Source organism: Cervus elaphus, chromosome 6, assembly GCF_910594005.1.
Source record: "Cervus elaphus chromosome 6, mCerEla1.1, whole genome shotgun sequence".
Lineage (NCBI taxonomy): Eukaryota > Metazoa > Chordata > Mammalia > Artiodactyla > Cervidae > Cervus > Cervus elaphus.
In genome coordinates this window covers 51,368,673-51,384,480 of record NC_057820.1, presented here as the reverse complement: position 1 = coordinate 51,384,480, position 15,808 = coordinate 51,368,673, and the positions used below count along the sequence as shown (strand labels likewise).

The window sequence follows — 15,808 nt, the reverse complement described above, 5'->3', positions numbered from 1 at the left end:
GCAGAAAGGTTGTATAAACGTGAACCCAAAACAACAAAGTAAATGGCAATGGGACCACACCTATCAATAATTACCTTAAATGTAAATGGGTTGAATGCCCCAACCAAAAGACAAAGATTGGCTGAATGGATACAAAAACAAGACCCCTATATATGCTGTCTACAAGAGACCCACCTCAAAACAAGAGACACATACAGACTGAAAGTGAAGGGCTGGAAAAAAATATTTCATGCAAACGGAGACCAAAAGAAAGCAGGAGTCGCAATACTCATATCAGATAAAATAGACTTTCAAATAAAAGCTGTGAAAAGAGACAAAGAAGGACACTACATAATGATCAAAGGATCAATCCAAGAAGAAGATGTAACAATTATAAATATATATGCACCCAACATAGGAGCACCGCAATATGTACGGCAAACACTAACGAGTATGAAAGAGGAAATTAATAGTAACACAATAATAGTGGGAGACTTTAATACCCCACTCACAACTATGGATAGATCAACTACACAGAAAATTAACAAGGAAACACAAACTTTAAATGACACAATGGACCAGCTAGACCTAATTGATATCTATAGGACATTTCACCCCAAAACAATCAACTTCACCTTTTTCTCAAGTGCACACGGAACCTTCTCCAGAATAGATCACATCCTGGGCCATAAATCTGGTCTTGGAAAATTCAAAAAAATTGAAATCATTCCAGTCATCTTTTCTGACCACAGTGCAGTAAGATTAGATCTCAATTACAGGAAAAAAATTGTTAAAAATTCAAACACATGGAGGCTAAATAACACACTTCTGAATAACCAACAAATCATAGAAGAAATCAAAAAAGAAATCAAAATATGTATAGAAATGAATGAAAATGAAAACACAACAACCCAAAACCTATGGGACACTGTAAAAGCAGTGCTAAGGGGAAAGTTCATAGCATTACAGGCTTACATCAAGAAACAAGAAAAAAGCCAAATAAATAACCTAACTCTACACCTAAAGCAATTAGAGAAGGAAGAAATGAAGAACCCCAGGGTTAGCAGAAGGAAAGAAATCTTAAAAATCAGGGCAGAAATAAATGCAAAAGAAACTAAAGAGACCATAGCAAAAATCAACAAAGCTAAAAGCTGGTTTTTTGAAAAAATAAAATTGACAAACCATTAGCAAGACTCATTAAGAAGCAAAGAGAGAAGAACCAAATTAACAAAATTAGAAATGAAAATGGAGAGATCACAACAGACAACACTGAAATACAAAGGATCATAAGAGACTACTACCAGCAGCTCTATGCCAATAAAATGGACAACTTGGATGAAATGGACAAATTCTTAGAAAAGTATAACTTTCCAAAACTGAACCAGGAAGAAATAGAAGATCTTAACAGACCCATCACAGGCAAGGAAATCGAAAGTGTAATCAAAAATCTTCCAGCAAACAAAAGCCCAGGACCAGATGGCTTCACAGCTGAATTCTACCAAAAATTTAGAGAAGAGCTAACACCTACCTTACTCAAACTCTTCCAGAAAATTGCAGAAGAAGGTAAACTTCCAAACTCATTCTATGAGGCCACCATCACCCTAATTCCAAAACCAGACAAAGATGCCACAAAAAAAGAAAACTACAGGCCAATATCACTGATGAACATAGATGCAAAAATCCTTAACAAAATTCTAGCAAACAGAATCCAACAACATATTAAAAAAATCATACACCACGACCAAGTGGGCTTTATCCCAGGAATGCAAGGATTCTTCAATATCCGCAAATCAATCAACGTAATACACCACATTAACAAATTGAAAGATAAAAACCATATGATTATCTCAATAGATGCAGAGAAAGCCTTTGACAAAATTCAACACTCATTTATGATTAAAACTCTCCAAAAAGCAGGAATAGAAGGAACATACCTCAACATTATAAAAGCCATATATGACAAACCCACAGCAAGCATCACCCTCAATGGTGAAAAATTGAAAGCATTCCCCCTGAAATCAGGAACAAGACAAGGGTGCCCACTGTCACCACTACTGTTCAACATAGTGTTGGAAGTTTTGGCCACAGCAATCAGAGCAGAAAAAGAAGTAAAAGGAATCCAGATAGGAAAAGAAGAAGTGAAACTCTCACTGTTTGCAGATGACATGATCCTCTACATAGAAAACCCTAAAGACTCTACCAGAAAATTACTAGAACTAATCAATGAATATAGTAAAGTTGCAGGATATAAAATTAACACACAGAAATCCCTTGCATTCCTATATACTAACAATGAAAAAACAGAAAGAGAAATTAAGGAAACAATACCATTCACCATTGCAACAAAAAGAATAAAATACTTAGGAGTATATCTACCTAAAGAAACAAAAGACCTATACATAGAAAACTATAAAACACTGATGAAAGAAATCAAAGAGGACACAAACAGATGGAGAAACATACCGTGTTCATGGATTGGAAGAATCAATATTGTCAAAATGGCTATTCTACCCAAAGCAATCTATAGATTCAATGCAATCCCTATCAAGCTACCAACGGTATTTTTCACAGAACTAGACCAAAGAATTTCACAATTTGTATGGAAATACAAAAAACCTCGAATAGCCAAAGTAATCTTGAGAAAGAAGAATGGAACTGGAGGAATCAACCTGCCTGACTTCAGACTCTACTACAAAGCCACAGTCATCAAGACAGTATGGTACTGGCACAAAGACAGAAATATAGATCAATGGAACAGAATAGAAAGCCCAGAGATAAATCCACGAACCTATGGACACCTTATCTTTGACAAAGGAGGCAAGGATATACAATGGAAAAAAGACAACCTCTTTAACAAGTGGTGCTGGGAAAACTGGTCAACCACTTGTAAAAGAATGAAACTAGAACACTTTCTAACACCATACACAAAAATAAACTCAAAATGGATTAAAGATCTAAATGTAAGACCAGAAACTATAAAACTCCTAGAGGAGAACATAGGCAAAACACTCTCCGACATAAATCACAGCAAGATCCTCTATGACCCACCTCCCAGAATATTGGAAATAAAAGCAAAACTAAACAAATGGGATCTAATGAAACTTAAAAGCTTTTGCACTACAAAGGAAACTATAAGTAAGGTGAAAAGACAGCCGTCAGATTGGGAGAAAATAATAGCAAATGAAGAAACAGACAAAGGATTAATCTCAAAAATATACAAGCAACTCCTGAAGCTCAATTCCAGAAAAATAAATGACCCAATCAAAAAATGGGCCAAAGAACTAAACAGACATTTCTCCAAAGAAGACATACAGATGGCTAACAAACACATGAAAAGGTGCTCAACATCACTCATTATTAGAGAAATGCAAATCAAAACCACAATGAGGTACCATTACACGCCAGTCAGGATGGCTGCTATCCAAAAGACTACAAGCAATAAATGCTGGAGAGGGTGTGGAGAAAAGGGAACCCTCTTACACTGTTGGTGGGAATGCAAACTAGTACAGCCACTATGGAAAACAATGTGGAGATTCCTTAAAAAACTGGAAATAGAACTGCCATATGACCCAGCAATCCCACTTTTGGGCATACACACTGAGGAAACCAGATCTGAAAGAGACACGTGCACCCCAATGTTCATTGCAGCACTGTTTATAATAGCCAGGACATGGAAGCAACCTAGATGCCCATCAGCAGATGAATGGATAAGGAAGCTGTGGTACATATACACCATGGAATATTACTCAGCTGTCAAAAAGAATTCATTTGAATCAGTCCTAATGAGATGGATGAAACTGGAGCCCATTATACAGAGTGAAGTAAGCCAGAAAGATAAAGAACATTACAGCATACTAACACATATATATGGAATTTAGAAATATGGTAACGACAACCCTATATGCAAAACAGAAAAAGAGACACAGAAATACAGAACAGACTTTTGAACTCTGTGGGAGAATGTGAGGGTGGGATGTTTCAAAAGAACAGCATGTATACTATCTATGGTGAAACAGATCACCAGCCCAGGTGGGATGCATGAGACAAGTGCTCGGGCCTGGTGCACTGGGAAGACCCAGAGGAGTCGGGTGAAGAGGGAGGTGGGAGGGGGGATCGGGATGGGGAATAAGTGTAAATCTATGGCTGATTCATATCAATGTATGACAAAACCCACTGAAATGTTGTGAAGTAATTAGCCTCCAACTAATAAAAAAATTAAAAAAAATAAAAAAATAAAGCATGTAACCAGATGATTTAAAAAAAAAAAAAAAAAAAAAAAACCACTTACCCTAACCCACCTTCTACTTTGCAATAAGTCATATTCTCTTTCCAGTAGAATTTGATTGAAAACTAGCTACATGCAAGATAACATTTATTTAGTCCTTACATACAAAGGCTATGCTAGGCATTTAGACACAGATAATAAAAAGGTCACACTCCCTGTCCAAGGAGGGAATCACTTAGAGAGAAAAGTGGAATAAGATGTAAAGGCAACATTTATGCAACAGAAGAGGTACACGGTTCTCTGGCAGTTCAGAGAAAGGAAAGATCACTCTTGGGCAAGGCAGCAAGCAGGGAAAAGGTGTACACCCAAAGAGGCACACACTGGACCTGGGTAAGATGGGTAAAGCCGTAAATAGCAAACACTGAGAAAAGCCAGAGGAAATTCAAGTTGAAGGATTTCATATACCAAAAATTACAGACATGCAAAAGCACACGTTTTCTGGGGGTTGAAAAATGAGCCAGTCTGGCTGGGAGGAAGGACAAAAACGGGTCCAGACTACACAAGAAGGTTGGGCCAGATCACAGAAGGCTTGATAATGCCAGGCTAAAAAGAATCAACTGTATAGAAAAACAAAGAACATGGGATTAACTCAGAATTTAACTCAGGGTCAGTGATGTGGACAGAGCCATACATCAGGAGATTACAAAGCTGACACAGTTGGAAGACACTCATTTGTTAAATCAGTACTTAATGCCTGTTACAAGCCAAGCTCTGTTTGGTGTCTGAAACACCTATAAACACAGCATTAAATACACTTTCCTTACAGATAACTTCACTGCTCTGAAGGTCAAAAAGCCGTGAGAAAGGCTACTACTATTCAGTCAATAAGGAGTGACAGCTCTGAAATTAACATTAGCCCTTTAGATTTACACAATGCAAATTCACACCCATCATGTTTGTTTTGAGGCTCACAACTATGATGCCTTTGATTCCCTGAGGGTGATGCAGTTTTTATGAAAAGCAACGACAATCTTAAGGCTGCAGAAATAGGAACAGGCTTCCCAATAGACCTGCGGTACTCAGTGTTGGAATTTTCCAAAGAAAAGTAATCAAGATGCTGAAGGAACGACGCATTGTGAGAAACGTGAAGTAACTGAGGCTTTGCAGATGTATAAACGACACTGAACTCTAAAGTAGGTATCATCCAATCCAGAAGCCATAAAAGGTGAATCTGGTGGTATACGCAGACACAGCAGTAGAGAATGGACTTGCGGACAGGGCGGGGGAAGCAGAGGGTAGGATGAATTGGGTAGCGCTGACATATATACACCACCATGCGCAAAACAGCTAGCTAGTGGGAAGCTGCTGTGTAACACAGGGAGCCCAGCCTGGTGCTCTGTGATGACCTAGAGGGATAGGGTCGGGGGAGGGAAGAGAGCTCAAAAGGGAGGGGATATATATATAATTATAGCTGATTCGAGTTGTTGTATGGCAGAAACCAACACAATATTGAAAAGCAATTATCTTCCAATTAAAAAAAAAATCTGGCGGTATGATAGTTTAAAGCAGAGGCTGGAAACCACGGTCTGCAGGCCAAATCTGGCCTATCACCTATTTTTAAATAAAATTTTTCTGGGACAAAGTCATACCCATTTGTTGACACACTGCATTCTACAGCAGTTTTCAGGTGACAATGACCATCTTAAGAGTCCTGACAAAGACTAGGCAGCCCGGAAAGCCCCAAATATTTGACTATCTGACCCTTTATAGAAAAAGTTTGCCAACCTCTGTTTAAAGGATGGGCTGAAGGTTAAAGTGAGGCAGGGAATCCTGCCTGGAGTTTGCCATCTTCAGATGAGGAATAAGGCTACTTGCTACTTGAAATGGAAAGAATCCAGATGTGAGAGACAGCCTGGAGACAAAACTGCCAGGATTTTCTAACTGGCCAGATCTGGGGGACAGAGGAAGAGCCAAAACGGATGTTAAAAACCATGTTGGTGACTGGGTATCATTTACAGTAAAGCAATCAGGAGGAAGAACGGGTTTGGAGACAGAAGGAGAGAAAGGTTACGTTAAGTTGCACACCCTGTTTGCGACACATGAATTTTAAACCCCACTCATTCTGAAAGCTACCCAGGTAGAGACGTGCGGGGTCAGCGTAAACTGTGACCGGATCTGAGGAGAGATGCCAGCTGGAGAGGAAGATGTCGGTGTCTCCAACTGAAGTTCTAGAAGGCGGGTGAGGTCACTGAAGGACAGAAAACAGGGGGAGTAAATGAAGGCAAGGCACTGCAGTGATGAGCAGCAGTAAGATGAGGCCCTAGGCAGTCAGGGAGCGAAGAGGAGGAGACAGAGAGAAGCCCTTCTCCCGGACTCTGTGCTTTGGTGCCCTGAGACCGCACGGCTCCAAGAGTCCCAAAACACCACGGTCCACAGAGAATCTAAGGGTTACCTTGCAAGAAGCAACCAAGACTTTTACACAACCTGACCCAGTCTACAGACCTCTAGCACCACCACCCACCCCCGCCCCCCACCCCTACCCCAGCCACCCCTGCTTCAGCGCCCTGCTGTGGCTCACGTTAGCAGTATCAAACCCGGAGACCACATCTGCGGCTCAGCAACCCCTGCTCAGCACTAACTGAGCAAACAAACCTCCGGCATCAAGACGAAACAAATGTTTAACCTCGCTCCAGCAATGGCAGATGTCCGAAGATCCTTTAAAATCTCTTCAAAAACATTCAACCAAGTGCAGGAGACTGTCCCTCGGGGACAGGTGCAGACAAGGGAACGGCACCCCACAAAGAACACTTTCTCAGTATTGAAGATGAGAATTTTTAACACAGGCTGACAGGTCACTCACCGCGGGCAGAGGGCAGTAGAACTGATGAACCGTGTGCATGACATCCAAGAGCATGTTGTGTCCAATGACAAGCTTCCCCTGAAAAAAGTCAAGGTTAGGAAAGACTCCTTGGTGCAAAATTTTATCAGGGCTTTTTATTGAAGAGCTCAAAAAAACAGAAAATGCTAAGTATCTTGAAATGTATGGCTTGGTTCCATGAGGATTTTGTACTAAACTTACTTTTTGACACTAAGGGGAAAAAAAAATGTATAAAGATATGCAAATAAAGAAATTTGGGCTGGCTTCATTCCTCTTCTGGTGTAAAATCCAGAATGCAAAGTAAAAGCTCCAAATGACTTTGATTTCATTGATCTTTTTCTCTGATTTTATTCATTTTCTACCCAAAAGAATCAGAAGTAGTAAAATTTTTACTAACACAAGAATCAGAAGTAGCAAAATTTTTATTAAAGAGCTCAAAAATGTAACTGAAAATGCTAGATACCTTGAACTGTCAAATAATTTGTGAACAAACTCCAAATATCTATTTCAGAAATGTATTCTTCAAAACAACTCACTTATTTTCAAAAGACACACTTATAACAATGCTAGAAGGTAAAAAATAAGTAACTTTATTAAATAGAATGTTTCCATTTCCTTCATCATGTATGCCAAATTCCACAGGGCTTGTTTCGAAATATTGTTTCCAATGAAATTCACTGCTCTTCAACCAACGAGGTACAATATATGTGCAATAAATTAGTCCATTTTGATAAAAATTAAACTGCAAAAATGGAACATCAATTTAGATTTAGCTAGCCAGGTGACAGCATTTTTAACATAAAGCATCTGGAGCTTTTCTCTATGTCCCAGTGGACCTTCAGAGCAATACTCCTTGACTCACAAAGGTAAGCATAATCCTCTGAAATAAATAATTCTATACAAAATCTCCCAAATCCAACAGATGAGCTATCCTCTCATTCTGAATATCTACACAGTGCTAAGATACCAAGTATTGATCGAAACCACAGAGAAGGAAGAAACCCAAAATGGAAGCCCTAAAAGATAAACCTAACTGTATTATAAATGAAGCCCTCGACCATACTGAAGGTGGCTGGGAAGAACAGAAGTAACATCAACACAGCAGATAACAAGAACTGCAATTCCCAGTGTTGGAGGGAAAAAAGTTACAAAGAAGAGAGAGTAGGTTAAAAGTAAACCCTGTGGTACTGGACTAGAATCTGTCGTGTATCAGTATAAATTCATTTTTTAAAATATGCATGTAAGTCAGACACGGAAATATCAACGTGTGTAAACATGCGTGGCCACACACATGTATCATTCTCAGCTCTGTGCAGGGAGGGGAACTAGTAGTAGTAACACCACAGCAGCCCAGCACCAGAACTTGGTTTCTAAAAGGAACCCGGGCTCCTTGGAGAAGTCATTGATTCTAGAGCTGAGGAAAGGAAGATACAAGATGAGTGTGGAATATCTTGTGACGTCAGAAAGTAAGGAGGTGCTCAGAAAAGGAAGGGGCTTGTTACAGGCGAGCCAGCCTGAAGAAGCACCAATGGCCCATGTGGTACCATCCGAGCAACAAAATAAATGATAAGAACACTAGATTAAAATCTGTAGAGGGACCTCCCTCATGGTCCAGGGCTTAGGAATCCACCTGTCAATGCAGGGGACACGGTTCGATCGCTGGTCCAGGAAGACCCCACAGGCTATGGGGCAGCTACCCCGTGTGCCACAGCGTCAGAAGCCTGCATCTCTAGGGCCCATGCTCCACAACAAGAGAAGCCACTGCACCGGGAAGCCGTGCACCGCAACCAGAGAAAAGTAGCCCCTGCTCCACTGCAACTAAAGCCCACAGGCGGCAATGAAGACAGCACAGCCAGAAACAAATAAATAAATAAATAATGTTTTTAAATTAAGAGATAAATCTATACAATGGGGACTTCCCTGGTGGTCAAGTGGTTAAGGATCCACCTTCTACTGCAGGGGATGTCAGTTCGATCTCTAATCAGGGAACTAAGATCCTACATGCCTTGGAGCAACTCATCCCGCAAGCCCCAACTACTAAGCCTGTGTGCCACAACTAGAGAGCCTGCACGCTGCAACTAAGACCTGCTGCAGCCAAATAAACAAATTGTTTAAAGATATGTAGAATGAAATAAGTTTCTCTGAGTCCAAAAAAAAAAAAAAAAAAAAAAGGATTAACAGAAGGGGAGCAGGGGCGGCTCTTCTAGAAGATTTCCAGAAACAAATGGAGAAAGAGGGAAACACAAACTCGCCACTAGAATACCACAGTAATGATGGCTGCAGGCAAGATCCACCGACAGATGCTGTCACTGGCAAAAGCTCAAGAAAAAACAGGGTTTTCAGCATCTCAAAATATCGCCCCCAATATATTTATTAACTACAAAAGGGAAAACAGTAACTCTACAGTGCATAGACCCAGCAGACACCACCTGAACTGAGTGATGGGGGTCAACGTCATGAACCATCATTTCTGTGGTCTGCCTGCCAAAACTGTGTCTTCAATCCTACGTGAGAAAAGATCAAACAAATCCAAACCAAGGGACACCTGACACAATTACAATCAATCAATACTCTTTAAAAACATCAAGGTTATAAAAGACAAAGTAAACTACAGACTGCAGAAGAGTAAGGAGAAATAACAAGTAAACTCAATGTGGGATCCTAGATAGAACCATCAATAGAAAAAGGACTTAGAGGAAAAACAGGTTAAATTCAAGTTAGCTCATAATATTGTACCAAGGCTAATTTCATGGTTTTGCAACTGTGTGGTTATACAAGACAGTAACATCAGGTGTCGCCAGGTGACGGGCGTATAGAAATCCTCTACCAGTTTTTCTGTGGGTGAAAAATTAATACGAATTTTTTTTAAAACTAGAGAAAACAGATTCCTTACTAAGAATGACAGGGAAAGAATCTGGTCTAATACAGAGTGTTTACTTGTTCACTGGCTATACAGAGCTCAACTATGTTAGTAGTTGTAAAGTATGTGACTTAAATTTTAAATGTCTGGATCACTAATAAACAGGGCTAAATTTTTATCACGGTATGCTCTGTGACACGCACTACAAATGGTCCACAACTTGCCATGAATCACTCTGCAGAAGAGGGACCACAGAGAGGAAAAATAGAGGCACAGCTGGCTCAAGGATCTGAATTGTTTGTACAAGGCAAACAAATGCCCCCATCTTGGAAAAGCCCCCTAAACCATCATGCTGGTTATGGGAGCTCAAAGCCAACTGCTGCCCCACATCTGTTTCAGGGACAGCTTCAGTCAATCCACCACTGCTCTGAAAACGGCTGGTTAAGTGTGTATAATGTAAGCAAACACAACCAGAAACTCCCCTCTACTTCTGTGTGGGTGTGTGTGCCTCTCGGTCATGTCCAACTCTTTGTGGCCTCATAGACTGTAGCCCACCAGGCTCCTCTGTCCATGGAATATACCAGGCAAGAATACTGGAGTGGGTTGCCATTCCCTTCTCCAAGAGATCTTTCTAATCCAGGGATCAAACCCAAGACTTTTGCATTACAGGCAGATTCTTCACCACTGAGCCACCAGGGAAGCCCTCTCTGCTTCTCTGGATACACACAATCTTGTTGCTGTTGATCAGTCATATCCTGACTCTTTGGACTGCAGCACATCAGGCTTCCCTGTCCCCCACCATCTTGTGGAGTTTACCCAAGTTAATGTCCATTGAATCAGTGATGCCATCTGACCATCTCATCCTCTGTCACCCTCTTCTCCTTCTGCCTTAAATCTTTCCCAGCATCAGGGTCTTTTCAGACCCTGAATATTCAGGACTGATTTCCTTTAGTTTAGGACTGACTGCTTTGATCTCCTTGCAGTCCAAGGCACTCACAAGAGTCTTCTCTCCAACACCACAGTTCAAAAGCATCAATTCTTCAGTGCTCAGCGTTTTTTACGGTCCAACTCTCACATCCATACATGACTACTAGAAAAACCGTAACTTTGACTATATGGATCTTTGTTGGCAAAGTGATGTCTCTGCTTTTTAATACGCTATCTAGGTTTGTCACAGCATTTCTTTCAAGGAGCAAGTGTCTTTTAATTTCATGGCTGCAGTCACCACCTGTAGTGATTTTGGAGCCCAAGAAAAAGTCTGTCATTGTTTCCATTGTTTCCCCATCTATTTGCCATGAAGTGATGGGACCAGATGCCATGATCTTAGTTTTTTGAAATGTTGAGTTCTAAACTAGCTTTTTGGCTACTTCTCAAGAGACCCACACCTTTGTTTTTCTCCAGGCTCATCCCTGGTTCTATTCTGTTCCAGTAATATCATTTACTTGAAAGAGCTCCTGAGGAGCCAGCCCTTCTCTCTCTCAAGGTCTAAGTTCTGTTTACCCCTTCCCAGGGCCAGTGGCTGCCTCCCCAAAAGTGCTCCTGTGTGACAAGGCTGCACCTACTGTTGAGACAACCACGGACTCCTGAAGCACTGCCCTCAAGCTTCCCCGATGCAGGGCTCAGCATTTAAGGGACAAGATGACTCCTCCAGGGAGACAAATCCTTCTCCCTAGGCCAGCTACTCAAGGACAAGGAAGTCTCGGACTCCAGGAAGTTTAGCATCAGGCAAGCAGTGTGACTTGGATGGGTAACTCAACAGAACAACCAGCAGCAAGACCCAGTTTCTCTCTGCAAGATGGGTGTGCTTCTTTTCTTAAAGGATGTAAGAAACAAGGGAAAATATCTACTATATCTATCACAGAATCCTCCAGCACATTTACATAAACAGTTGACACATTTTTTAAATGCATCAAATGTTATCAAGATATAATTAATTCAGGGCTTCTCTGGGGTAGTGGTAAAGAATCTGCCTGCCAATACAGGAGACACAGGTTCAATCCCTGGCCCGGGAAGATCCCACATGCTGGGGAGCAACTAAGCCCATGTGCCACAACCATCAAGCCTGTGCTCTAGAGCCCAGGAGACACAACTACTGAGCCCATGTGCCATGTCTACTGAGGCCCACGTGGTCTGGAGCCTGTGCTCCACAACAAGAGAAGTCACCGCAATGAGACGCCCGCGCATCGCAACTAGAGAGTAGCCCCTATTCGCTGAAACTAGAGAAAAGCCCTCACGGCAACAAAGACCCAGCACAGCCAAAATAAATAAATAAATAAGATTATTTTAAAAACAAAGATACAAGATTCAATTAAGTGGAAGAATTCAACACAATTATTTTTATCCTCTAGATTTCTTTTAATGAAGGAATACAAGGTTTCAAACACTGGATTATTTCTCCTCATATTCTTTAGTTTGCTATTCTGCTTCTTGTTGGTTTTGAGAATAATAAATATCAGTTTCATGGAGCCACATAAGGCCATCACAGTATAATCCTCTTCTGCATTTTAATAGAAATGCTTTCTGAAAAAATGGTTTGGATGTAATTCAGCAATTACAATGTCACACTGAGCACATTATGACAACAAGCTATCTTTATGAAGTTCTAACTTCTCCCTCCAGACCAGGAAAACATTCTAACATCAATGTGACCAGATGATGGATTTGCAATGATAACTTGGCATTTCACAGTAAATGTTATGTCCAGGAAATTAATTACAAAGTGTGTTTCACTTACCGAATTAGCAATGGCATGAATGACTCTAGAAAATCCCACGGCATCATTCAGTTCTTCCTAATTTAAAAACAAAACAAAACACCAACTATTGAAATATATATGTTCCTTATTTGAATGAGTTCTTTATTGAATCTAAGCAAAAAAAAAAAAAAAAAAAAAACCAGAGACTGAAATTTTATATCCAGTTAGATGACTTTTGTTTGCTTTGAGTCCATCACCCCCAAACAAGTGTGTTGGAAATGATTTCTGCATGTACCATTTTTCTGTTTCAGAGAGAGGGCTGAGCAAGTGGCAAACTATTCACTAGTTACTAAGATAACAGTGCTAGGGTATACCCATCACTTCCAATCAACTGTTGAAATTTCCATATCCCTCAAGCTGCCTTGAGGGGCTTCCTGGTGGCTCAGCAGTAAAGAATCCATCTGCCAATGCAGGAGACATGGGTTCAATCCCTGGGTCAGAAAGATCCCCTAGAGGAAGAAATGGCAACCCATTCCAGTATTCTTGCCTGGGTAATCCCATGGACAGAGGAACCTGGTGGGCTACAGTCCATAGGGTTGCAGAGTCTGATACAACTTAAGGACTAAACGAGAAGTTGTCTTATAAACAGGGACTTTTAAAAGCTGCCACCTGCTGGCCAAATCAATACTGCATTCCATTCTGAGGAGAACCACTCAGACCATCTGTTAATCAAGAATTCTCTGATTTTTTTTTTTTCCTGAGTGAGTGCTTAGTTGCTCAGTCGTGTCAGACTCTTTTTGACCCCATGAACTGTAGCCCACCAGGCTCCTCTGTCCATGGAATTCTCCAGGCAAGAATACTGAATACTGGAGTGGGTTGCCATTCTCTTCTCTAGGGGATTGTCCCAACCCAAGGATCCTCCTGCGCTACAGAAGGATTCTTTACTAACTGAGCCCCCAGGGAAGCCCCCCCACCCCACCACCCCGCTGTCTTTTTTCCTGGTCAAATGCATTTTTACAAAATTTTTATAGCATCACACTGAGACGCATTCCCACTCAGCTTCTTCTCTCCTGTCTTCTTCATGACGGTGCTTAAACAGACTCAATTTCTTTCCTATCTTGAAATCCCTTCCTTAACTCTAAACTCTAGAGAACCATTCTCCTTCTCCTTATCTCTTCACAGCTAAATTACTTAATGACTCTTCTCCTGGGATGTCCCTGGTCCAGGGGTTAAGACTGTGCTTCCATTGCAACGGGCATGGGTTCTACTCCTGGTCAGGGAACTAAGATCCTGCATGCTGTGTGGCATGGTCAAAAATTTAAATTAAAACAAAAAAAATTCACTAGGTCCAGTTTAATTCCCAGGAACCTGCAAGCCCCCTGCTCTCCCACTTCACCCTCACTGAAATTGTTTACCTCCTTAAACTACTCTTGAGTCTGAAAAGCACTGGTGGTTTTGTGGAGAAATTGGAACACTTGTACTTTGTTGGTGGGAATGAAAAGTGGTACAGTCACGTGGGAAATAGCATGGTAGTCCCTCAAAAAATTAAAAATAGAATTATCATATGATCCAGCAATTCCACTCCTGGGTATATGCCCCAAAGAATTGAAAGCAAGGACTCAAGAGAGTCCTTGACAACCATGTTCAGAGCAGCATTAGTCACAAGAACCGAAAGACAGAAGCAACACAAGAGTCCATAAACAGGTAAATGGACAAACATAATGTGGTATATAGAATATTATTCAGACTTCAAAAAGAAAGGAAATTGTGATGCATGCTACAATAAAGATGAACCCAAAATGCCATTACGCTAAATGAACAAAGCCAGTAACAGAAAGACACATACTATCCAATTCCACTTATGTGAGGCATTGAGAGGAGTCAAATTCACAGACAGAAGGTAGACCGGTGGGTACCAGAGGCTGGGGGATGGGAGGAGTGGGAAGTTACTAGTTAATGGGTATAGCGTTTCAATTTTGCAGGATAAAAATAGTCTGGAGATGGATGGTGGTGATGGTTGTAGGACAATGTGAATGTACTTAACAGTACAGAACTGAACACTTCAAAATGGCAAAGATGGTAAATTTCATGTTACATATTTTACCAGAATTAAATTTTTTAAGACAATATTTTTTTTAAAAGAAAAAAAAAAAACCTGTTCTCAAAGCTAAGCCCCTCTAGAGGAGGGCATGGCAACCCACTCCAGTATTCTTGCCTGGAGAATTCCATGGACAGAGGAACCTGGTGGGCTACAGTCCATCAGGTCGCAAAGAGTTGGACATGAAAGACCATTTAACACTTCCACTTCACTTTCTCCTGTTTAAGGCCACTGGTGTCTCTTAGCTGGTTACTCTTCAGCTTAACTAGTCTTCCTGCTCGAAACCATTCTCCAGAGGACAACTAGAGTGAGGTTCCAACGTTAACTATGAGCATGCATCTGTAGGCCCATATCGTCTCAACTTTGTTTTAGGAAAACTAGTTAACCGGGCCTGAATTTAGCCACGGTGAGATCACTTAATGGGCTGAGATGCTCAGTGACACAAAGTCTGAATGATAGCCACTAACTCTTGCTCTGAGATGGCTTCACGGAGGTGAAGACAGTCCACCACAATGCCACCCTCACTTTGCTGGCTACATCTAAATACCTACCCTCATTCTCTTTCAGGTTTTGCTATGAATTCAACTCTTCTATGGTAGAAAATGATTCACTAAATTGAATCTAACAAAAGCTCTACAATTCTCTTGGCATTTCTCACCCAAAGGAAATGAGTGTAGTTCAGTCACCTGTTCCTTAGCGTGTTTCTGCTGCTCTCTTCTGCGTTCTTCTTCATCTACTTTGCTGATAACAATGTATCGCTCTTTCTAAAAGACATAAGGCAGATATTCAATTTTCTGGAAGCTACCCGACCCGCCTCACCCTCTTGAAATTCAGGTTCTGCCACCATTAGAAGTTATAATTTTTTATCAGTGCACAGTCTTTCAGGGGAAAAACACATTCAAAGTATCTTGAAATGCCACCAAAGTTGAGTTGTTGCTTTACAAACTAGAACTCATCTCCATGTTTCCATGACATTTTCCTATGATTTATTAATTCACCCCAACAGAGTCAATTATAAATATCAAGAGACTGTGAGAGTAAGACACTCCATAATGGACACTAAGATGTTGTAC

The 15,808-nt window shown here is 40.9% G+C and overlaps 1 protein-coding gene across 9 annotated transcripts in view; it reads right to left on the bottom strand.

Moving 5' to 3' along the window:
* LOC122696617 (poly(A)-specific ribonuclease PARN-like) overlaps positions 1–15,808 on the bottom strand; it is a 256,073-nt gene that overhangs the window by 153,422 nt on the left and 86,843 nt on the right. For all 9 annotated transcript variants that reach the window (XM_043906867.1, XM_043906869.1, XM_043906871.1 and 6 more), the window contains 3 exons: positions 15,422–15,499; positions 12,677–12,733; positions 7,065–7,142 (listed from right to left, as the gene is read on the bottom strand). In XM_043906867.1, coding sequence (XP_043762802.1) covers positions 7,065–7,142; positions 12,677–12,733; positions 15,422–15,499 — 213 coding nt within the window. The remainder of the gene's footprint in view (positions 1–7,064; positions 7,143–12,676; positions 12,734–15,421; positions 15,500–15,808) is intronic.